Here is a 26,473-nt window from a genome sequence, read left to right on the forward strand (position 1 = left end):
TAATCTGTCATGTTCCTAAGCCTTTTCTTCTCCAAATTGAATATTGCTACTTCCTTGAACTACTCCTTACATGATATGGTTTCTAATAATTTCATCATCTTGAACCACCTTTTTTTAGGTGCACTTGTATTCACCGACAATACAGTGCCCAGAATTGACCACTTCACTCCATTTCCCTGGTTCTTAATGGCATACTTTTTAATTTTTTTAACTTTCTTCAAATTTTTAGTTGGTTATCATGTAGAAGAGGGATTATACTTTTTTTTCAGTTTGGTCCCAAAGGGCAAAACTAGGAACATGGATTATAAAAAGTGCAAATAAACAGCTTAGTCCAGATGGCAAGAAAAACTTCTTAATGCTTAAGATGGACTACTTTAAGAGATGATGGTGGTTCTTCCCTTTCGGAGGTCTTCAGGCAAAAGCTAGGCAGCAAAATATTGGATATATTATAGAGGAGATTCCTTTTATGTGTGTGTAGGATCTACAACTATTAAAGTCACTTCCAACTCTCAAATTCTATGACTCTGTAAGAGAATGGCATACTTTTCTTAATGCAGTCTAAGATCACTGTCATTCTGTATTATTAGCTCATATTAAATAAAATCCCAAATTTACATGAACTGTTATCCAGACATGATGCCCATCACACAAAATAACATTGATTATCTTAAACGTATACAAGAATTGTCCTTGAAGACACTGCAGGCTATTTTCCCCAGCTAACACAAAGATTTCTCAGAGATTGGAAAGCAGCTTCTGACAATCCAAGAGGCATAAAGATGAACAACTGGCTGTTCCAGGGGACCTCTTACTAGTCTGGAAGACCCTGAGTTCAAATCTAGCTTTAGACATTTACTAGCAGTATGACCCTGGACAAGTCGCTTAACCCTGTTTGCCTCAGTTTCGTCATCTGTAAAATGAGCTGGAAGAGGAAATGGAAAACCACTCCAGTCCCTTTGCCAAGAAAACCCCAGATGAGGTCATGAAGAGTCAGACGTGACTGAAATGACTGAACAACACAAGGCTTCAACAGCAAAGTTCCTATCAAATAGTATCTGAGTGCTTTAGACTAAACATACTTTCTGTGTGACGGTTATCATCGATAGCTCTCACTATGAATTTATGCATGGGGAATATTTGGACTGAGTACAGCTACTTGTCTACATTCTAGAACAGCTAATCTGAGTTTTAGGGAGTCATTGTCAGATAGGGAAGACTGTAAAAGACAAGGTGTCAGTTGATAGTTACAAATGCCAGATTATTTCTGAGCTTTCTGCAACTACTTTTTCTGAATAAATACTGTCAATGCTTGAAACTCTCAGGCTTTTTAAAAAATATATTACTTTTTAGGACTCATTAAGGCTTCTTTCTCCAGTAGGGTGCCTATGCCTCACCTGTTTGTCATAGGAGACAGCTTGGTTTAATCTCCCTACTCCTCAATGTCCTCATCCGTGAAACAGAGCAGTTGTATTAAATAAGCTATATGGTCCCTTCCAGCTCTGACATTTGTTGATATGTCCTGGAGTAGGTTTGATTGACTTTTTCCAAGAATCAGAGGATCTCAGAGTTAGAAGGAACTGCAGAGGCCCAGCAGAATCCCATTTTAGAGAATCAAATAGTCTTTCAACTTGAAGGGACATTAGGAATACCCTAGTTGAATCCCCTTATTTTTTAAAATGTAGAAACTAAGATTAGAAATGCTTAATTGAATTCTTAATGGTCACAGAGTTAGCAAGTAGCAGAACCACAGAGAGAGAGCTCAACTTTCCTGCCTCCTAGGCGAATGCTTTTTTCTCCAAGTTAACCTTGTCTGTCTGGTTCTGTCAAATACATACCAAGGTTAGGGAGGCACACAGGTAAATTATGTGCTAGAATTAATGACATCTACCCTGAAACCCCTCGTACTTCAGCATGGTGCTGTGGTGATCTTGAATTTTCAAAAGCTGGGAAAACATCTTTGCCAAATCGGAAAGGCTTTTTGCGTGGATCCAGTGATATGTTTATGTGTATGCGTATACATATATGCACATATATTCAGTGTTTATGAATTTATGATATTAGGTATCACCGTGATCTCTTCATTTATTCCAACTGGGAAAGACAGAAACAGAAAAATAGGAATTATATTAATAATATATACACATACATATACATATAGGTATGTACTTATATACACATAGTTATATATTACCTACATGTATGTGCATATATATGTAACACAGACTACCCTGGTTGCACTGACTGAAGGTCAAATATGTTACATCTCACTCATCCTGTAGGTTTCTTTGATACCATTAAGGGGGTTTTGAGGTGTCTAGGCTCTCTGCCAATGACTACAGCTCCCACTGATGGTGTTCCCCAAAATGGACATGCCCCCCTTATCCCCACTTCCATTTAACCATTAACAAGTTGCCTTTTACAAAGGAATATTTACTTCGAAAGGTCGCAAATATATCACAAATACTTGTGGCCAATACTTGAGGCTTAATGTTTCTCCCCTTTTTATCACCTTATTTTCTGGGGGATGTGGGAGTTAGGTTTACAGTTTAACTCACTGCCTATACAGCACAAAGTCCTAGTTCATGATTCAGGGTACCTTCATGTCAGGTAATACTTTACACAAATACAGACACAGATATACATATACATATATGTATACATATACATATACACGTATTTTGTGTTGTTTGTTCAAGTCGCTTCAGTCGTGTCTGACTCTTCATGATCCCATTTAGAGTTTTCTTGGCAAAGATACTATAGTAGTTTGCCATTTCCTTCTCCTGCTCATTTTACAGTGAGGAAACTGAGGCAACAGGGTTAAGTGACTTGACCAGGGTAACACAGCTAGTAAGTGTCTGAGGCCAGATTTGAATTTAGGAAGCTGAGTCTTCTTTACTTTGAGCCTGGCCCTCTATCTACCCTGCCACCTAGCTGCCCTGCATACATACTATATAGATACATACACATACAAATGTATGCTAAGACCTTTTCTGGCTGTTTTTTTTTTTTGTCCCCAGAAACTCAGGGTTATAGTTGGCAGCAGAGTAGCCACTCTGAAGAAATGACTACTATTTCAAATGATCACAGTGAAGTATTGATGCCTAGAGAAGGATCATGAATTCCATCCCAAAGCAATGCAGTCACTTTCCATACATATTCCAATTGTCATACAGATGGGTTCTATTTAGAAAGGTTATATGATGATATAAGAAAGGTAGCATGGAATAGTGGATGAAGTACTGGCCTTAGAGTCAGGAAAACCTGTTTGAAGTCCTTCCTCTGCTGAATTCTGGATGCATGATCATGTGCAAAAATTATTTACCTCCTTGGGACCTCAGTCAACTCCCCAAGTATCAATTATAGACAACTTGCCAGTCTACATCTGTAGGGGAAGCCTTTCACACTGGGATTTCCAACACATAGTTCAAATCACATGTCTAAACCTAATATACATATTTCATGTACTGTGTATAGTTGTGGTTGAAGAAGTATATGGACTCAGGTTAGTGTGTTGGAACACACATAAATAAGAGATATGATAGAGATGTATAGGATTTGTTTACAGCATAAAGAATAGAATAGAAGAGAATAAAATAAGAATTAGAAAAGAATAGAATGTTAACGCTGAAGAACCTTGTCAGGGGCCAGCCTCTTGATTTTATATATGAGGAAACTGAGGCCAGAGATGTGCAATGATTGTCTCAAGAGAATGAACCCAAGGAGAATAATGATTTTGGACACTTGTAAGAATCAAAAAGAAGGGGGCGGAGCCAAGATGGCTGTCTTGAGCTCTCTCCCAAAGCCCTCCAAATACCTAAAAAAATGGCTCTAAACAAATTCTAAAGCAGCTGAACCTACAAAAAGACAGAGTGAAACAAATTTCCAGCCAACGACAGCCTGGATGGTTGATTGAAAAGGTATATCGCACTGGGCAGGGAGAGGAGCGCAGTTTGGCGTGGGTGTGCAGGCTGTAGTGACCGTGGAGCAGGCCTCAAAGGACTGAATCACGGGCAACTGTGGCAGTTTCCAGACTTCTCAACCCCTGAACGCGAAAAACAACTTAGAAGGTCAGTGGGAAAAGTCTGTGACTGCAGTGAGAGAGGAGCTAGGTCTCAGCCCCAAGTCTCGAGCATTGCCCAGGGCCGCGGCTTTTTTGAGTTCCTGGCCCACAGACTGAGGGGTAATCGAGTGGCTGATCAGAGGGGGATTGCGGGGATCTCTTTGCCAGTGCTGAGGCAGGAATCTCTTGCTTTACCAGTGCTTGGATCTGGGTCACAGTTCTGAGGGGTGGTCCTGGGGTGAGGAGGAACACTGGTGTGGTGGAGCTTGTTGTGGTGGTGGAGAGAAAACACCTCATCCCTTACCTTATCATACCACCTTGAAAGAACTGAAAATTTACAAGTTCCTAGAAGTACCTCTGAAAACAGCTGTACAAACCCCCAAAGCTTGGGACAGTACAGTCTTCACATTGGAAGCAGACTTTTACCTTAACAAAGAGCTTAAAACTCAAGTAATTGGCCGGGATCATGAGTAAGCAGCACAAAAAGAGTCAGACTATATTATCTTACTTTGGTGACAAAGAAGAGCAAAACATACAACCAGAAGAAGACAACAAAGCCAAAGCTCCTACATCCAAAGCCTCCAAGAAAAATATGAATCAGTCCCAGGTCTTGGAAGAGCTCAAAAGGGATTTTGAGAAGCAAGCAAGAGAAGTAGAAGAAAAATTGAGAGTGATGCAAGCAAATCATGAAAAACAAGTCAACAGCTTGCTAAAGGAGACCCAAAAAAATACTGAAGAAAATAACACCTTAAAAAATAGCCTAATCCAAATGGCAAAAGAGGTCCAAAAAGCCAATGAGGAGAAGAATGCCCTAAAAAGCAAAATTGGCCAAATGGAAAAGGAAGTCCAAAAGCTTACTGAAGAAAATACTTCCTTAAAAATTAGAATAGAGCAATTGGAAGCTAGTGACTTTATGAGAAATCAAGACACTGTAAAACAAATCCAAAAGAATGAAAAATTAGAAAACAATGTGAAATATCTCATTGGAAAAACAACTGACCTGGAAAATAGATGCAGGAGAGAGAATTTAAAAATTATTGGACTATCTGAAAGCCATGATCAAAAAAAGAGCCTAGACATCATCTTCAAGAAATTATCAAGGAAAACTGCCCTGATATTTTAGAATCAGAGGGCAAAATAGAAATTGAAAGAATCCACTGATCTCCTCCTGAAAGAGATCCCCAAAGGAAAGCTCCTAGGAATATTGTAGCCAAATTGCAGACTTCCCAGGTCAAGGAGAAAATATTACAAGCAGCCAGAAAGAAATAATTCAAGTATTGTGGAAACACAATCAGGATAACACAAGATTTAGCTGCTTCTACATTAAGGGACCGCAGGGCATGGAATATAATATTCCAGAGAGCAAAGGAGATAGGATTACAACCAAGAATCACCTACCCAGCAAAACTGAGTATAATCCAGCAAGGAAAAAAATTGTCATTCAGTGAAATAGAGGACTTTCAAGGATTCTTGATGAAAAGACCAGAGTTAAATAGAAAATTTGATTTTCAAATACAAGACTCGAGTGGGACATGAAGAGGTTTCTTTATGAGCCTAGGGGTCATTTGTCTGAATATGGCCTAGCCTGTGAACCCAACCCTGAACCCAGTAAGAACTGCTGAAAGAAGAAACTATATACTTTACCTACCTCCTGATTGCCTGAGAGAAGACAAATCCAGACTTCTTCTAATCATTGACTAAGGTTTCTTCTTCCCTTTTTGGAAGAACCTTAGCTGAGCCTGTGGCTAGAGGTAGAGACTAGAGCTGCCCATTAAGGAGTAAATGTAGGGAGTCTGGCAGATTGAACATCCATCAGAGAGAAGTATTGGGGAATTCATCCTAAGATTCTCTTGGAGAATTCCTCCCACCTTGGTCCATTTGACTGGAGGTCAATAAATCTAGAAACATAAAAAAAAAAGAATCAAAAAGAAAATGGGAAACTTGTGATAATATTTTCCTGACAAAAATATGAAAGTCAGGGGAGTAGAATTCTTTAAGGAAGATTAGGAATATTGTAAACAGATAAAAAATAAACCTATGTAGTTTCTCTACATAGATTTACAACTTGGAGTAATAGTTTCATGAGAATATTGAGCAATTTTAGCTAGATAAGTTGGAATATTTTTCTAATTTTGTTTTTCCTAAAGTTTTTTTTTTCTTTTGTTTTTAAGATTGGGCTTCTCTTGCACAAAAGCTTTGCCCTGCTCCATTTCTGGCCTAGGGTGGTTTGCTCCTCCTTAGGCATCCTGGTGGCCATCATCTCCCAGAAGATTGCCATCTTGGTGCCACACTTAGCACAGACGCCCTGCTGCAGCTCAGAACTCCCGAGCTTAAGTGATCCACTAGCCTATGTCTCCCCAGATGGAGGGATTGCTGGCATGGTCACTATGCCTTTTCCCTAAAATATTAAAAATTGTTAGAACCTGAAATTAGTATTTTTTCTCATCTTTCTCAAAAGCTGTTTTTCAAATGTGTACACAGTAAGCATAATAGGTATGTGATATTGAAGAGAAAAATATAGTCTATTTTTGGCCACAAGAAGCCAAACATCTGGAACTTTGCAACATCATGAAAACATATATTTAATTTAAGGGAGATTATCACTAGTAAGCCTCCATTCACATAAAGGCATTAGGAAAATATTTAGAGAGTCCACTGTATGAGAAGTGTTAACAGTGCATTGTTAACATAGGTGACAAGACTTAAAGCTTAAATTCCTATAGTTCAAAAAAATGAAGAGTGAACATTTCTTTGGAATAATACTTTGTTATCTCCCAATATCACCTAGATGATACATTCTAGGATACAGCAGCTTTTTAACTGATAATAATAATAAAAGTATTACTTGAACTTTTGCTTTCAGTAAAGGTAAAGGAAGAATTTTGCCTCCATAACGCCTTACAAATTTTTACCGTATCATGATTGATATATAGTTAATCTAAGTTAATCCAACCTTATAAATACTTATGTACAGTGAATAAAGCACTGGACCTGGAGTCAAGAAGACCTCAGTTCAAATCTAGTCTCAGACATTAATTATCTGTGGTTTCCCACTTACTAGCTCTGGACTCCTTGGCAAGTCACTTAACCTCTACCTGCCTCTGTTTCCTCATCTGTAATGTGGGGAAATAATAACACCTACCTCCCAAGGTGGTTGTGAGGATCAATGAGATGAAATTTGTAAAATGCCTTGCAAACATTAAAGCACTACACACACACACACACACACACACACACACACACACACATATTAGCCATTATTATTATACTACATATAATTGTATACTAAAACAGAAATACATTATGGATTTTTTTGAAAAATTGAGTATTTGTGTTGATGGAAAAAGATGCTAAGACACCTCCTTCAAGAAGTATTTCTTTCTATTCCATTTAAGTAAACATTTATTAGGCATTTGTTGAATACAGAATACTATGCTAGATACCAGATATGGTACAAAGTTCAGATAAGGAAATTCCTGCTTGGGAGGGGTTACTTGGAGCCTACAGTCCAAAATATTATACATGTACATATACATACATGCATATATATATACATATGTGCATATATATACATATATGTATATATGTGTATATAGATATATTTAAAACAGTTATAATGTAAAATAATGCATTAGAAGGGCAAAAGAGAAGAGATAAATTCCGTATGATACAGGAGGGCAAATTCCTTTAGGGCAGGGATTTTCACTTTAGGTTTTTTTTTTTTTTTTTTACCATCAGAGCCTCATACAGTGCCTGATACATAGTAGGCACTTAATAAATACTTGTTGTTTGATCAGGAAAAAAAAATTCCTAAAGGAAGTGGCTTTTGAGTTAAACTTTAAAGAATGAGTAGGAATTCAACAGACAGAGAAGCAGGTCATTTCAGGAATGACCATAAGCTGAGATTCAGAAACAAGGAAGTGGGGTGTGAATGGGTGATAAGGAGTAGTTCAGTTTTCCCAGACCATAAAGTAAAGGAGAGTAGCATGAAATAAAGCCAGAAAATCTGGAAAATCTGGAAATCAGTTCCAGATGGTGGAGGAAAAGGAGTTTGGACTTTACTTAGGAATCATTCAAAAAGTATTTATTCAATACCTTCTGCATTGGCTCTGGGTGTACAAAGAAAGAAATTAAACAGTCTCTGCCTTCAAGGAGTTCATATCCTATCAGAGTTGATAATGCATACTTATATAATAATGTACAAAATAAGCACAAGGTAATTTGGGAGGGAAGCAGCAGTAGCAGAAAGGGTTCAAGGATTTCAAATAAGAGGTAGTGGTTTAGCTGAGCCTTCTGGGAATCTGGTAGGTAGTTGGGGCCATGGAAAAGTTTTGTGCAGAGTAATGATATGACCAAAATTATACATAGTTAAGATGAGTGGCCACTGAGTGAGAATGTTCATTAGAAGACTATCACAGTAGTTTAAGCTGGTGATAATGAGAGCTTGCAGGAGGTGATGGCAGTTGGGAGGAGGAGGAGGAGGAGGGGGAGGAGCAGGAAGGAGAAGAAGAAGGAGAAGAAAAAGAAGAAAAAGAAGTAGTAGTAGTAGTAGTAGTAGAAGAAGAAGAAGAAGTAGTAGAAGTAGTAGTAGTAGAATAAGAAGAAGTAGTAGTAGTAGAAGAAGAAGTAGTAGTAGTAGAAGTAATAGAAGAAGTAGAAGTAGTAGTGGAAGAAGAAGTAGACGTAGTAGAAGAAGTAGTAGTAGAAGAAGAAGAAGTAGTAGAAGTAGTAGAAGAAAAAGAAGAAGTAGAAGTAGTAGTAGAAGAAGTAGAAGTAGTAGTAGCAGTAGAAGAAGAAGTAGCAGTAGTAATAGTGGTAGTAGAAGAAGTAGTAGTAGGAGAAGAAGAAGAAGTAGTAGAAGTAGTAGAAAAAAAAGAAGAAGTAGAAGTAGTAGTAGAAGAAGTAGAAGTAGTAGTAGCAGTAGAAGAAGAAGTAGCAGTAGTAATAGTGGTAGTAGACGAAGTAGTAGTAGGAGAAGAAGTAGAAGTAGTAGTAGTAGAAGAAGTAGAAGTAATAGTAGTAGAAGTAGAAGTAGTAGTAGAAGAAGTAAAAGTAGTAGAAGTAGAAGTAGAAGAAGTAAAAGTAGTAGAAGTAGAAGAAGTAGAAGTAGTAGAAGTAGAAGTAGAAGTAGTAGAAGAAGAAGTAGAAGTAGTAGTAGAAGAAGAAGTAGAAGTAGTAGAAGAAGTTGCCAAGATGCCAAGAGTATTGATAAATGGAATCATTATAATTTGATAATCGTTTTAAAGAGGAACAAAATTTTAGGAGAGAGAAAATAAACTCAGCTTTGAATATGTTAAATTTGAAATGTCCATGGACCAGCCAAATAAAGATGTCCTGAAGTTATGTGGAGATGCAGGTCTGGAGGACAGAAAGAGAGACTAGGGCCATATAGTTTTCATAGAACCACAGAACCTGAGAATTGGAAGGGACTTCAGAAGCTATTTAGTTCAACTCACATGCAAAAGAAATCCCCCCCTGCCCTGGTACCAGATCCAACAAGTGGTCATCCAGCTTCCAAATGAAGACCTTGAAGGAGGGAGAATCTATGATCTGTAGAGGCAGACCATTCTACTTTTGGACAGCTTCAGTTGGTAGGAACCTTTTTTTCCTTCTTCCTGATATCGAACCTAAATCTGTCTCCTCGTGACTTTCACCCACTGCTCCTAGTTCTGCTCTCTGGGGAAAACCAAAATAAGTCACCCCTCTTCCACGGGAAAGCCCTTCAAATACTTGAGGAGCACAGTTGTTTCCTCTGAATCTTCTCTTCTTTAGGTAAACATGCCCATCTCCTTTGAACGATCTCCCTGTGACGTAGATTTAAGGCTATTCACCAACTAGGTTACTTTCCTTTGGGCACTCTTTAGCTTCTCAATGTCTTTCTTAAATAGTGGTGCCTAAAACTGAACACGACACTCCAGATGAGGTCTTAATTCAGTCTAAATAGAGTTAGTAGATCAAACCATGGATGTGAATGAGATTAACAGAGCAGAGAACGCACACTTGGAAGAGGGATGGTTAAAGAGCTAGAAAGAGGGAAATGCAGTGTCTCAAGCCAGGAATATAGAGTCATGTTTTTATTATCACTTGATCATTGGACCTCAAATCTTCTGTGCCACAGGCATTCCCATAGAATTAGAAAATGGCACCATTACAGGGACCTGGGACTTGGAGTGCTATCCCATAAACTCTAGGATATATTGCAAATAGGGCAAAATGCACTGAAGATGGAAAGGGTTGTTTTTTTTTTTTAAGGACATATTGATCTTCCTAACTCCAGGCCTGGCACTCTATCTATCCACTGCACCACCTAACTGTCCTAAAAAGAAATAGTATACATTTATCCCTGTTAGGGGTTAGGGGTACAGTGCCTTTGTAATCTGGAAAATCCATGTAAAATATTTTGGCCCTCCCTTCATACCAGAGAAGTCTGAATTTTTTCTTTTTTCAAACGGGTGTTTATAGTACCTTATTATAAAATTTGATTTGTTATTGTACAATACTGTACATATATTTTATGCATTTCTGAGTTTCATAACTTTCTGTGTTGTTTGCTGGCCTTCATGTTATCTGTGGCTTCTGAAAAACTCCCCCAAAATTCTCATTTAATTTCTTATGCTGCCCCACAATATATTGAAACTGTGATGGGGAAAGTCATGATGTGGAAAGGATAACTATACTTTAATAAGAAAAGGAAAACCAAGGCCCTAAATTCATTACTTCTAATAGATACTATCCTGGGTTGGTATAAAATCTGGAAACATGATTTCTTATCTCATGCTCCACTTTCAAACCATCTAAAGACTATGGAAATATTAGACTCCCAAAGCTTCTATTTGTTAAAAGAGGCTTACACTCACCACTTCATGTGAATGAGGTAGTCTTCATAACATGTGTTTGAATTTTGGAGAAGAAGATGTGATGAAAGAAATTGTGGGGAAGAAAATTTCAAGTTGTTTTTACAGAATATCTTTGAACTCCAGTGGAATGGTTTTGATAATGTGGAACCTGTTCCTTCACTAAGTACTCATTTGAAACAGTAAAAATATTAAGCAAATAAATTCAAGACATTAACAAATTAGACATAGTATGATTTTTGTTTTTAATAGGACAAAATCCTTAATCTGTTTCTATGGCTATTATAAAGAAGTATGTCACTCAAGACTGATGTTTTAGCATATGCTTATCCACTTATCATTTATTTTTAAAAATTGAGGTTTACATGTTTGTAGACTTTACCTATCTAGACCTTTTAAAGTGTGATTTAGTTTTTGACAATAATGTTCAAGAAATTAATATTTTCTATTACTTTGCATTTTTGTAGCAGACCCATAGATGTGTCACTGCCCTTGGTAATAGGAGTGTGTTTTCACTCAACTTCAAGGTTTTTTTTTTTCTGTAGGGCTTTATTCCTCCCATTGTTATTTTAACTTTTTTTTTCTATATTCTACTGTATTTGTTAATCAGATCACAGAATATAGAGTTGGAAGGGAACCTTCGATATCATTTTAGCTAACTCTAATTTCAGACAGATCAAGTGACTTTCTCAAGGTTAAATAGGCAGCACCAGATTGGATCAAAGTTCTGATCTCTTGATTCTAAGTCCACCACCTTTTGGTCAGTACCCTTTGCACTATTCCATTCTTCCTCCCTAGTTATATTGGGACTTACATGTATACTCTTGGACCTGACAGAGCAAAGGAGAAATTTTGGTGGACTAATTTCCATAATAGGATATAGTCTTATATAATGATATTTGTGGAAAATTTGGGAATACTATTGTGTCATGTTTGAGTATCCAAGAGAAAATATCTTGATGTGGTGATGGTGCCCCAGGTAGAACTAACTGGCATTATAACTTTTTTCAATGCTGACTATAATTGACCTGGGTACACACCTAGTGAACCAGATATGAGGAATGGAAGCCTTCTTTATTTTAAAAGTTGTATCAAGAGCAACTAAGGTCATGTGTCATTAACAAATCATTATTTACTTGACTTAGCTCTAAAAGACCATGAAAACTCAGTTGAGCAATCTTGTTTTGGGGAAGATAAAATTGAAATTTTAAACTCTGTTTCCACCATTTCCATCTCTTCTAATGTTGCTTCAGAATGATTAAGGCCAGGGCAACTTCAAACATGGGAGTTGAAGGGTCCTGATTTAGTGCCAGTCTACATCTGGTGTTGAACGTGGGAAATTATTGGTTTATGGGCATGAGAGAGGAGGTAAGGGAAAGGAACTGCCTCTGGTAATCAATCAGTCAATCAACAGGTGTTCATTAAATATCTATTCTGTCCCAGTACCTGGCCTGTGCCTATACTAGGCACTAGTCATAGAAATACAATTAATGAACAAACTCCCCTTTCAAGGAGCATACATTCTAATGGAAAAGAAAACAAATACCTGTATAAACACATGTATGGGCATATGTGCACATATATTATATTCATGAAGATAATATAAAACAGTTTATATTTTCTGAATTTTTGAATCTTTCCTGAAATTGAACTAAACTATCTCTCTTAAGTCTTACCACTGATGACAGAGGGTGGATATGCATTGTTCTTCATGCCTTTATGTTATATCGGAATACATTAGAACTTCTATGACCTCAACCTATAACCTTTCTAAATTTATTTTCACGGAAAAAGACAAAGCTCCAGACTGGCATATATAAAGAAAGAACAATATCCTGAAAAGACAAGAGAGGAGAGTACATAGGAGGACAATGTGGTCTATGGTGTCAAGTGCAGCAGATAGGTTGAGAACGATAAGAGTTTTGTTTTTTTTTAAATAGCAAATGTAGTAATTAAGAGATCATTGGCAACTTTGGAAAGAACATTTTCAGTTAAATGATGAAGTCTAGAAGCAATCCAAGGATTAACTTCCTTCAGCTCCATTCAGTAGTGTCTGAATCTGAGTGGAGGAGGCAGATGGTGGGAATAATTCAGGGCTAAATTTGGCAAGAGATGAGCAAGAATAGGAGAAAGCAAAGAGGGATTCTAGAGGGGATGACAATGGAGAGTTGAATTGACTAATAGGAGTCTTGAGGTTGGGGATGGAAGAAGGTTTAATCAGAGCAGACGTAATGTCTAAGGATGTAATGAGGAGAGGAAGTATTGGATATGGTGATGAGAATACAGAATAGGTTTATGAAGAGGCTAAGAATTGGAAATTGAGGGGATGCTGATCAATTGGGGAATGACTGAACAAGTTGTGGTACATGAATGTGATGGAATATTATTGTGCTATAAGAAATGACAAACAAGATGATTTCAGAAAAATCTGGAGAGGCTTACATGAACTGATAAAGAGTGAAGTGAGCAGAACCAGAAGACCATTATACACAGTAACACCAATATTGTATAATGAAGAATTGTGAATGACTTGACTATTCTCAGCAATACAATGATCCAAGATAATCCTGAAGGATTAATCATGAAACATGATATCTTCTTCCAGAGAAGAAACTAATATCTGAATACAGACTAAAGCATACTGTTTTTCACTTTCTTTCTTTCATTCTTTTTTTTTGTTAGAGTCTTCTTATACAAAATGACTAATGTGAAAATATTTTATATGATTAAACATGTATAACCTATGTCAGATTGCTTATTGTCTCTGGGAAGGGGGAGTGTCAGAAGGGAGGGAGGGATAGAATTTGGAACTCAAAACTTAAAAAAAATATTAAAAGTTTTTTTTAAAATATATAATTGGCGAAAAGTAAAATATTATAAAAATAGTAAGACACAGAGAGTGATGGAATGATAGGAAGTTATGATCAGAGGATTGTCAGAGTTTGGAATTAAGGAATGAAGAACTCTATTCTCCACCCTGGAACTCTTCACTTATCTTCACTTATAAAATTATAGAATCAAAGACCTCCATAGACATTCTGATCTGCTGCTTCATCACGGGAATGCCATAAACCTAGGTTCTTGAAGGTTTTATCTATAAGGCTATGCCAAGCAAAGTACAAATTTTGTCAGGGTCTACCAACCTTATGTCTACCGTCCAATAAAATGTCTAGGTGATGCCAAAGATGGGGAACCTGTGGCCTCAAGGCCACATGTGGCCCTCTAGGTCCTCAAGTGTGGCCCTCTGACTGAATCCAAACTTCACAAAACAAATCCTCTTAACAAAAGGATTTGTTCTGTAAAATTTGGACTTAGTCAAAAGGCCTCACCCGAGGATCTAGAAGGCCACATGTGGCCCTCAGGGCCACAGGTTCCCCACTCCTGGTAGCTTAAGTACAAATTGACTAGGTCGCTCAGTGGATAAAGCACTGAACCTAGAGTCAAGGAGCCCTGAATTCAAATGTGGCCTCAGACACTTACTAGCTTACATGACCCTGGACAACTCATTTAACTTCTGTTTCCTCAACTGTGAAATGGGGATTATAACAGCAACTACCTAGCAGGGTTGTTGTGAGAATCAAATGAGATAAGAACTATAAAAGATTTAACAGTGTCTGGCACATAGTAGGTGCTATATAAATGCTTATTCCCTTTTCCCTTCCAGTTTCATGACAGAAGATTGATCATTAGATGATAAATCTTTGAATATGATAAACCATGAAAAAGATAAAAAGGCGAAACAGCCATAAGTGCTGTGCAGATGCTTTTAACTCTTGAAGTGACATTAGGGTATTAAGAATCACATAAATCTTAGACCTCTTATAAACATTTATTTAGCTGTTACTCTAAATAAAATTTAAGATGTATCCAATTTATGGACATAATTTATTTTAGGAATGCAAGATATGTATCCAATGACTAACAAATTGTCCACAGGATAACAATTGTTTCTGCTGAAATATTTTATTTGTCTCTCTAAGAAAAACTTGTAATTCTTCTACTCGATTGCAACTTCTTTATGTTTTCTTGTTATATTTATATTGAGAATACATACATCGATATGATTCAGTTCTGAATTAACTGATTTGATCTCCTTGCTGCCCAAGGGATATTCAAAAGTCTTCTCCAGCTCCACAATTCAAAAGCGTTAATTCTGCAGCACTTAGCTTTCCTTCTAGTTCAACCCTCACAGCCATACACTGCTACTGGAAAAACCATAGCATCGACTACACAGATCTCTATCAGAAGGCAATGTCTCTGCTTCTTAGTATGCTGTCCAGATTTGCCATAGCTTTCCTTCCAAGGAGTGTCTTTTAGTTTCATGGCTGTAGTCACCATCTGCAGTGATCTTTGAGTCCAAGCATATAAAATCTGACACTGCTTCCATTTCTTTTCCCTCTATTCACCAGAAAGTGATGGGACCAGTTGCCAAGATCTTAGTTTTTTTGATGCTAAGCTTCAAGACATCTTTTACACTCTCTTTCACTGTACTTCATACCTAGACAGACAGAAAAGCCAGAAGGCATAGTTGCAATACTATTCTGGGATAGAAAGAATCTCAAATAATATCCAGTCCCTCCTTTTTCTGGACAGGAATACACTGAATACAACTTTCTCCAAGTAATTGTCTATCTTTTTCTCTAACATCTCCAGAGAAGGAGAATCAGTGTCATCCATTGATAATACCATACAAACATCTTGGTCAAGAAGATTTCCCTAAGGACTAAATTAAATAATTCTTGTTACAAGTGTGTCTCTTTATTCTTACCCAGAATTAATATAACGTGAATGAATATCATCTTGTGATGGTGTATTAGTGCCAAGGGCATTAAATGTCCAATTCTAACTACAATAGATCCCATGCTATGGATGAGAAATCTTCCTCTATTAGTCATCAAAAATGTCATTTGGAACCATTTGATAAAATGCCTTGAATGCATGTAGACAGTAAAGATGTAATAGACTGAGTACATCAGAATCCTACTGGAAAACATATTTCCATTTACATTAAAGAAGCCTGGGCACAAAGAGATTAAATTCTTAGCCAAAGTACAAATTGAGTCCACTAGTGAATGGGAACTTGATGTTTATACAATAGACTTTGTTACTTCTTTACTTCCTGGTGACTTCCTCCCATCTTCCCTCCCCACGCCTCCTCAGCCCCCTGCAAAATAAAAGTGCTCCAAGAAAAAGTAGAAAATGATCCAAAAGACTGTTTTGTGATGCTTCCAAACCTGCTATAAGCAATATTTATCATTCTTTCCAGGAAGCCATTAGTGTAACATCTTCAGCAGAGTCTTTCAGACTGAGTTATTTAAAAGTAGATAAGCCTCACAGTTTATGCAAAATGTGTGTGGTTCACCATTACTATTCCTGATATATACCAGATAACAGTGAAAATGCTAGAATTGATTTTGCTCATGTCCCTGGGTTTGAGATGTATCTGGAACCCTTAAGTAAGCATAATTCTGGTCCAACAAAGAATCAGATTTTATTCAGTGTTGTCTTCTGAAGGAAGATTTAAAATCTCCTAGCATCTTATGCATTGACCTACATTCACTACAAAATCTGCTTACCCTTCCAATACATTACTAATGTCCTTTATTTTTTAACTTCTAGAATTAAATACATAGTACATTCAGCCTGGAAAACCTCAACATTTTATTGATGTATAAAAATGCCTGGTACCCTGACAAACATGAAAGAAATATGGACCAAATAGTAATATGTTTGTGCTACTTGTCAAAGCTGCACAAATTTAATCCGACCTACTAGGTTTTCCCCCTTTCAGTCTTGTCTTTTTGAAGGTAGTGTTATGACAGAGACAAGTAGCTTTATGTATATATGTGTATATATATGTTGCTTTTGATCACTGATTTTAAGTAAACCATTTTATTGATTAACATTCTAGTAAGTTTTAGGAAAAAATTGCTTTTGTCCTAGATCCATGATCTCATTTGTCAGCACTTTCTCTGCTGACATCCAGTGAGTTTCCTGTTGCTATTGTTCAGTCATTTTAGTTATTTATGTGCAACTCTTTGTGATCTCATTTGAAGTTTTCTTGGCAAAGATACTGGAGTGGTTTGTCATTTCCTTCTCCAGCTCATTTTACAGATGAGGAAACTGAGGCAAATAGGATTAAGTCAGGGTCACACAACTAGTAAATATATGAGGACAGGTTTGAACTCAGGAAGATGAGTCTTCCTGACTCTAGGCCCGGCACTCTATCCATTCTGACATCTAGCTGCCCTGTGAGTTTTCTAGCTCCCTGGAAATTCTCTACCCCAACCCCAGCCAGTTCAGAAAAAGAGATGTGGTAACCAAGACCTGGCATTTCTGATCTTTGCCCTGTAACACCACCTCATCGTAGTTGGGACCATTACAACTCATCTGTCACTACTAATACTCTCTATGGTTAGCAAACTCCTACTACCTGTTATTCTCCTTATTAACAGATAGCTAAGAGTAAATGACCCTTAATTTATACCTCCTATTCTCTCATCTCCACCCAACTCAACCTTGCCCTGCCACACTCATTTCCCACTCCATCTCCCTACTCCTTTCCATTATGCCTTCTGGAATTCCCACTCCAAACAAATAAACTTTCCTTCATTCTGAACCTCTTCCTCTTATGTTCCTTCAATCTGTTTGCTCTCACTGAGAGCTGGCTTTCCCCAGATTCCCCCAGCATTCCAGGCTATCCTCTTCAGTACTAGATATATCTTCACTTTCACCACTGACACATTTGTCCTGTGGAGGGGTAGTTGGAATATTCTTTGCTGTCAATTGCCATTTCCTTTACTGCCACAACTCAGAAACCTTTTGGAGTTCAGTTATTAATTATTTTCTCATATACAGATCAAGATGGCTTATCTGTTAATCCCCATATTCTTCATTTTTTTTTCTCAAGGAGTTCAGTGCCTGGATCACTCTCTTCCTCTCCTTCCCAACCCTTGCCCTTCTACTAGGGGACCTCAGCAGTCATACTGAAGACTCCCCAAATATCTTAGACTCTTAGTTCCCAATAATCTCATATGACATCTCTTGTATTCCACCTCAACCACATACAGGGATGATAACACCCTGGATATCGACATTACCCCCCAGTATTCTACTTCTTTTATAAACAACAAAACATTCCTTTATCTAATCAAAATCTGCTATTGTATCATCTCTCCCTATGCCTCACCCCTCATAATCTTATTCTGTACCTTCATCACCACCTCTGATTCTCCCCATCCCTCAGTACATTCTTAGACCATTAGGCCTGCTCTGACTTTACTCTCCTCCTTCCCCAGTCTTCACTCTTTGGTTAGCTCAGTTGAAGTCAACACTTATTCTTCACTAGTCAAAATGGCTAGTGTAAACTAAGGGCTGCCCTTCCCCTTATGAGGGATAGCAACCAGAGAAGCTGTCAGCTCTTGTTTTAAATCTAAAAACCTTTCCCCTAGGCTAACTGTATTTAGGGAGTCACATATAATTCTAGTTCAGTCCTCTTTCCAGAGACTGGAGAACAAACTAGGTAGTTGTGTGACCCCTTCTGCTCCCCTCAATGTAGGAATTGAAGTCTTCAATGCCTCCCTTCATCAAGCTGTATTTAAACAGCCCATGTGGACATATGTACCTTACACAGGTTGCACATGCCTTTTCACAAAATTACCCAAACATTTTCTCAGCTCTACTTTACCTTGACTCTCTGTTAGGAAGTATCCTCATTTGCTCTATTTGAGCTCTTAGGATAGAGCCCAACTCAGTGCTTAGCTCAGTGCCTTGGCACATAATGAATGCTTAATAAATCCTTGTTGACTGGACCTTCTATCCCTGCTTATATTCTGGTCTATGTGAATCTCTAGTTGCGTTCTATTCAAACAGGTCAGGTTAGATCTGCTGCAATCATTTACAGTGTTTTTATTTCCTTCTCATCTTCAGGGATCTCATTTTCATTTTACTTCTCATCTTCATCTAGCCTGGTATATTAGATGTCCAATTCTGAAATTAAGGCTTTGCCTATAACCAGTTACTTTCTCTCTATTAATAGAGTGTATTTAATTTCTTCTGCCATTAGTTATGGCATTCTGAAATATGAAATTGAAACACAAATGAAATGTCAGGCCTAAAGATTTAGGAATAATTTGCATGTAGGTAATAAGTAGAAGCATAGGGTGGTTAGAAGAATTACTATAATAATTATTTTTGTGTGAAACTTTTTGAAGAGAGAATAATTACTCATTAATTAAATAAATGGCTAAGTAACCTTTATTATAAATCTACATTTTCATAGACTGAATTTTCTTAAGGGGGCAGATACAGTTAATTGCTTTATCTGTTATCACAAGAGCGAACAGAATTATAATCACCGTAAGAATATTCTTTTAGATAGCCTCTTATGTAATTGAGCTTGTTTGTATCACATCTACTTAGAAGAATTGTGGTGAATGATGTAAGGCAAAATGAAATTTACTTATCCAATTTCAGTTGACAAATGTTTTATATGCTTATTTTTTATTAAAGAAATAATCAATTTTGCAATTGAATGGATCATTATCAGAACACATTCCAATGAGCATTGGAAATTGAAATATTGAGATTTTTGGTGAATCAATTAAGTTTCTTTACCAAATCAACAGCTTTTTTTTTGTTGTCTTTTCCAGGTTGAAAGTAAAAATAGGGGGCAGCTAGGTGGCATAATGGATAGAGCTCTGGCCTTGAAGTCAGGAGGAACTGAGTTCAAACCCAGGCTTAGACACTTGACGCTTACTAGCTGTGTGACCCTGGGCAAGTCACTTAACCCCATTGCCTAGCCAAAAAAAAACAAAAAACAAAAACCAACAACGAAAGTAAAAATAGAGAAATCATATACTTGTGTTCAGACTCAAAGTAATTAATTAACAGCACAGGTATTTAACAGAGTTTACTACTGACATGATAGAGATAGCACTACATTTGAAGTCAGAGGATCTGGGGGCCAATCCTGGCTCTTTAACTTACTATTTCACTTCATTTTCATTAAGCATCAGTTTCCTCATCCGTAAAATGAAGGGCTTGAAATAGATAAAACTTAATAACTTCCAGCATTAAATTTGTGATTCTATGGGACATTCCTGTGGCATTATTCAGATGGAGTCTGAACCAAGACTTAAAATATCAAAGTAACATTGGGATGCTAAATAAGTGATAACAATAATAATAATAATAATAATAACAATAGCTAGCCTTTATGTAGTGATTTAAGGTTTATAAAGTACTTTACAAATATTATCTCATTTGATCCTTACAACAAGCCTAGGAGGTAGATATTTTTATTATCCTAGTTTTACAGATGAGGAAACTGAGATATTAAGTGACTTGTCCAGGGTTATATAGCTGGGCTGAGACCAGGTTTAAATTCAGGTTTCTAACAATTTACTAGTAAATAATAGCAATTAAATGGCACATTGGATAGAGCACTGGGCCTACAGTCAGAAATAGCTAAGTTTAAATCCAGCTTCAGACACTTACTAGATATGTGATCTTGGGCATGTCATTTAAGCTCTATTTACCTCAGTTTCCTGAACTGGAAATGGGGAAAATAATTGTGAGGATCAAATGAAATAATATTTACAAAAGCCCTTATCATAGTGCCTGGCACATTGTAGGCATTATAGAAATGCTAGCTATTATTAATCAATCAATAAACATTTTAAAGTGCATCATATGTGGCAGCACTGTGCTAAGCACTGGTGTTACGAAAGGAGGCATAAGAAAGTCCTGGCCCTCAAGGAGCTCATTGTCTGATGGAGAAGAGAATGTGCAAGCAAACATATACAAACAAGCTAGATACAGAAAAAATAGGAGATAATTAACAGAGGAAAAGCACAAAATTAAGAGGGTTGGGAAAAACTTTTTGAGGAAGATGGGATTTTAGTTGAGACTATTATTATTGTGAATTTTTACTCCACAATAGTGAATTTTTGGTTAAATGAGAACAATATTGAAACTGTTTTTTTCCCCTTTTTCTTCAATCACAGCTTGCCACAGCCACATTGGATGGTAAACTCCAGTTGTTTCTGGCTGAATGATTGCCGACTTATGGAAGATCAACCAACTTTTTGGAAAGTAATGATTTGTTGAAAGAAAAAAGCTGCTCGTTCACCAGAAATAGGGCAAGAAGCAGAAAGCTCTTTTTTCAAGCTACAGCCTCTTTTTCAGATTTCCCTCCCTGCAGGTCACATACTGTATTTATAATGTACTTATTTTGGACTTTCCTGATTCTCAAAAGTGATTCATCCCCCGCCCCCAACCTGGAAAAATAGAATCAGCAGCATACCCTTCAGCAGTCTGCAGGGCCATCACTTGGTAATAATTGAAGCAGAAATTTTCCCACAAAAATAGTCCAGTGTTTATTATTAAACTATGTAAAAGAGAAAGACAGTTCATTTCTAAGACAGTGACTATCATCGAGTGAATTGTATTAAATAGTGCAGGACCTCAGAGAAACTTAGAGCCTCCCAAGGATGATTAATGGGTATCCTGAATGGAATCATAAATTGTTGAGGCACCCAATGACCAAGGTGCTTTTGTTACCAGGTACATGGTAGCAAAAAGGCATTTATTTACAGGCTGTGTCATACAAACTTCAGGGCAACTTTCAGGTTCCTGGACCATTCTGAGTTACACAGGCCCAGGATAAGTGGGAGGGAGTTACCCAGAGGCCTTAAACTGGCCCAGAGAATTGACTAGTCCCAAAAGCAGAGGTTCTGACAATAACATATTACGTCTAAAACAACCTGAATTTCTTCTGGAGCTCCTGCTGAGTGGTGAAGAACTGGAGAGACTTAGATCTCATTTCTTGGAGGTCCCCTAGATTAGGTCCCTATTCATAGAAGACCCTGAATAAAACTGGCCATAGGACAATGTGTAGCAAACATTGTGGTCTCACTGCTGAACATGACAGCAAAAAGCAACATGCCACCACGATACTTCCTAGGAGTTAATGTCCTATTGACTACTGATGGAATATTCATCGTATTTTTCAAACATTAGTTGTAGAACCACATTGTCTTTTCTTGCAGTGTTGCTGAAGAGTATAGGATGTTTTCATTACTCAGTCTTTTACTTTCATGTATTATCATGTCCCTTTTTAAAAGTGAATATGCTGATAGTAGTAAAATAAAACAATTTCAGGAAAAACAAGCTGGCATACTTATATTTGATAATCACATTCTTTTAGTATCTTCCAATATCTAGTGTAAGGTATGGTTTTCATGAATACATTTTAGATCCCCATTATCACTATTTGTTTCCTTTTTTTTCTGATAAGAAACAAGGCAATATCAAACCTTTTTGTCTCCTCATCCTTTCTCCTTTTTCCTTCCCTTTTCATGTCCTAATATTTATGTAATAATATATAGCTCGTTTGAGTTTTGCAAAGTGTTTTACTCATATTTTCTTACTTGGTCCTCACAACAACCCTGTGAGGTTGGTGTATTATTTTTGCCATTTTACAGATGCAGAAATAGACAAAGCTTAAGTAACTTGCCTAGGGTCATCCAGCTAGTAGATATCTGAGGCAGGATTCAAATCCAGGTCTTCCTGATGCCAGGCCCAACTCCCTTCACTCTGTCCACTACCCCATGTGTCCACCCTCAGTAGACACACCCATCTTTAGACAGTTAGTTTGCTTTGCTTTCTTAGGATCATAGATTTAGAGATGGAAGGGATCCAAAACATTATATAAACCAAATCCCTCACTTACAGTAAGAGGAGAACACCAAACTCCAAAGAGGTTCTTAAATGCCCCATCACGCAGTAGGTGACAAAGTCAACCTTTGAACTCCAGGTCCAGGGCCTCCAGCTGCAGATCCAGTATTCTCTCTCTTTAGTGTCCCACTACTTTCTCTAGTTTCCGTTCCCTTTACAAGGGAAGGAATTGATAAATAATTTAGAACAAGTATACAGGGATTTGGTAGAAGACCTAGGTAAACCAATTGCTCAATCAGATGTGGATTTGAATCTGGGATCTGGAGGTTAGTTTCCCATTTTGTACCTCTTTTGTAAAATGAGGTGGTTGAATTAAATCATCTCTAAGGTCCCTTTTGATAAAATTCTATGTTCTTCTTAGGATTGGTTATTTGTCACTTCTAACCTTCATGATCACACTGTAGTTGGAAGTAATTTTTTTTTCCAGCTGATCCTCATTAAGGAACTAAGTGCTAGAATTTTGCTAGACCATCAGAGCAAAAGCCTTGCTTTATCCAATTTACCAGGATCTTAAAGAAAAAAAGAGATTGGGGGAAGTAATGACTGATGGGTGGCAGGGCTTTGGAAGTGGTACTTTTTTTGTTAAAGCTGGGTTGTGGCAAGGCCCAGGATGGAAAAGAGGTCTGTGGATCAGCTTAATGCCAGTTTATCTACCCAATGGAGAATGTTGCCTGATGATGGGAACTTGAATTATATCTTGGTGTAACTTTTTGTTTCAGTCCCTATAATTATCTAGTTCTTAAGATTCCCATATTTGGCGTTTTAATAATAAAATGATTCATATTATACTTTAGATGTTATAGGGTTTGCACAACCTTTGGCACACAGGAAAAAATCTTGATAATGTTTTCATAGACAACAAAGCAGGAATAAAAGTGGTTGACCAAAGTTATGCTTTAGGGTGGTGGTCTAAAGAATTTTTGTTAAGAAACACTTTCCATTCGCTCTGGAAATCCCATTTAGAGGCATTTCTTTGAGGGATAAGAATGCATTCTTTCTCTTTAGCGGATCACTCCATCAAGGGTCACTCCTCAAATGCTATTGCTACTTATTCCCCTAAAGGATGGAGGGGTAATCCTGAGGGGCTGCAGTGTTTACTCCTGTTCCTCATAAACTCCTACCACTGCTTGCCATTGATTGTCAGCCAGTAATCTCAACTGACTTTTAATAAAGGTATTTATTAAGATGGTGTAATAAGAACAGTAGAAAACATTCTTCCCAAACCAGCCCACCTCCCAGTGGTACATTCTCCCTAAACACATGTGCGTGCGCCCGCACACACACACACACACACACACACACACACACACACACACGCACACACGGGCTTCTGGGGAGAGTGAGTTCAAAGTGAATACAAGGATGTCAAGGCACACAGCTCCTTTCCTCAGTCCATAGCTTAGATTCTTTTCTGGCTCAATAGGTCACATTCCTTGAAGCTGCTTGCTCCCTAGGATGACTATCTTTATTTTTGTGTCTTTTTTATCTTTGCTTATCTTTAGTGTATCTTTCTTGCCTCCTGGCTAGAGATGTGCTGTCTGTTTTGGTCTAGTCTCTCCAATAACATGGTCAGTGGGAGGTGGAAAATGTAATGGTCCCTTGGGGATTCTTCATTTCCTCTCCTTCCCTGTGATTTGAGCTGGTACAGGTGCAAGAGACTATCTCTTCAAGGCCCTCACATGCCTGGAGTCCATTGCTGAACTGAGCTCCCTGCTGGACTAATTGCTCTTTTTAGATGTATCCCAAGAGGTGTAACTGAATCTTTTCAACTGTTTCCTGTGTGGTGTCCTTTGTCTTTCATCCAATGGCCAAACATCCTGGAATCCTTTCAAATTAATTAAGGGCTTGTCCAAACATTGAGGCTAGGTTATAGAATCCCTAATACCTAGTTTGCTCTGTTGATTGATTAATTGATTGATTGTAATGAGGGTGGAATCCCACCTTCACATTAGAATAAGAACTAGCTATATTATATAGTGTTGGCAGAAATAATGAACTGATTTACAAACTAGTTGAGTATCTCAGATAATCTAACTCCACCTGTTCCTAAGAGATGTGCTATAGAAATTTAGCCTTATCTGTGTTAATGAAGGAGAGAACAGCTCATCAAAACCAGCAGATAAAAAATACATTATTTTACATTTAAAATGAGTTAAAATATTTTTCTCAGCTGATTTCCCTTCCATTGTTTTATTTCTGCTACTATTAAAATAAGCATGACATTATTCCTATTTTTCCCTTTGGGGACCAAGCCAAACAAGTCTAGTCTCTTTTCCATATGATAGGCCCCATAAGTCTCTTCTCCTTGCTAAAAGTCCTTAGCTTCTTCAGTGGATCTCACATATCATTAACTTTTACATATAAAGGGATGTGAAGGAATCTTTGAAAGGGAAGTAAAAATGAATCTTTACAATTTAATTTGTATATGGATGCAATTTTATGAAGTGTCCAAGAAGAGATGACTTTCCTTCCAGAAAGACAGGAGGACTGACTGAAAAACAAATAGTTTTCATGCCTGACTGGAAACAATCCACGTGACCAAGAATTAGGCTAGATAGAAACAATGAAAAAAAATGGCATTTTATATGGAAAAAAGAGCAACACATGCAGAGGTTTCAAAGAGAACAGAACAGCCAAAGGAAGATCAATAGAATATGTAATTTTGGAAATAGAAACATTATGTCCTAGTCACAGTGTGAGGTACTGGCTATAGAAACCTAAAGTCAGTATGTCTGTTATATGTAGTAACAGGAAAAAACAAAACAAAACAAAACAAAACCAAAACACTTCAAGGAAGCCTCGTGATGAGATTAAACATTTAAAATTTTAAATATTTTTTCTGTCAAAATATGACATGGACATTATTTTCAAAATTTGTATTTGTAGGAAATTGTATATTTAACTCAAATGGACTTATCCTTTCTGATCTAAAAAACTAGACCAAAATAACTCTCTCCATATGTATACTCTAGGGATATTGATCCTTATTGAACTCAATGTCAGACTACTAAAAATGTCTTTCTAGATTACCAGAGCCAAGTTTATAAAGTCCAACATAAAGGAATTCTTCACTACTGGTGCTAGCTATATTAAAATGCCAATAAAACTGCACATTGGTAATGGGAGTGCATATATATATATATGTATACATATATATATATACATATATATATGTATATACACACACTCACACACACACACACATCCTTCCCTACTATGGTTTAAAAATTTTTTTGAGTAGGGGCAGCTAGGTGGTGCAGTAGATAGAGCTCTGGCCATGGAGTAAGGAGGACCTGAGTCCAAATCCAGCTTCAGACACTTGACACTTACTAGCTGTGTGACCCTGGACAAGTCACTTAACCCCAATTGACTCACCAAAAAAGGAAAAAAAAAATTTTTTTTGATTTAAGTGGGAGTTCAAGTTGCATATATCCTTATGATGATAATAGTATTAATTGATTCTCTCTCTCTCTCTCTCTCTCTCTCTCTCTCTCTCTCTCTTCCTACCACCCTGCCTTCTTCCCATTAAATCTTTAAGGTTTACAAAGTACTTTACATTAATTTATCCTCACAATAACCCTTTGGGAGAAGTATAGTAAGAGCCATTTTATAATGAGGAAACTGAGGCTCAAAGAAATAAGATGATTTGCCTAGATTCACAGGACATATAAGCAACTGATCTGTGGTTTGAATGTAGATGTTCTGACCCCATGTACACTGTTATTTTCACTACGTTCCTGTTGATGTTATATATTTTCTGATCAACTTATCTAGTGATAGGATTCATTTTTAAATATAGCTATATATATATATATACATA

General features: G+C 37.2%; 1 protein-coding gene across 1 annotated transcript in view; it reads left to right on the forward strand.

Moving 5' to 3' along the window:
• Window positions 1-22,163, forward strand: part of WDR27 (WD repeat domain 27) — a 236,527-nt gene extending 214,364 nt beyond the window's left edge. Inside the window, exon 27 of the mRNA XM_027854869.1 lies at window positions 20,922-22,163. Within this exon, the coding sequence (XP_027710670.1) occupies window positions 20,922-20,972 (51 nt within the window). The 3' untranslated portion in view covers window positions 20,973-22,163. The remainder of the gene's footprint in view (window positions 1-20,921) is intronic.
• The last annotated feature ends 4,310 nt before the right edge of the window (window positions 22,164-26,473 follow it).

This window comes from Vombatus ursinus, unplaced genomic scaffold (genome assembly GCF_900497805.2).
Source record: "Vombatus ursinus unplaced genomic scaffold, bare-nosed wombat genome assembly UNPS02010639.1, whole genome shotgun sequence".
NCBI classification, from domain to species: domain Eukaryota; kingdom Metazoa; phylum Chordata; class Mammalia; order Diprotodontia; family Vombatidae; genus Vombatus; species Vombatus ursinus.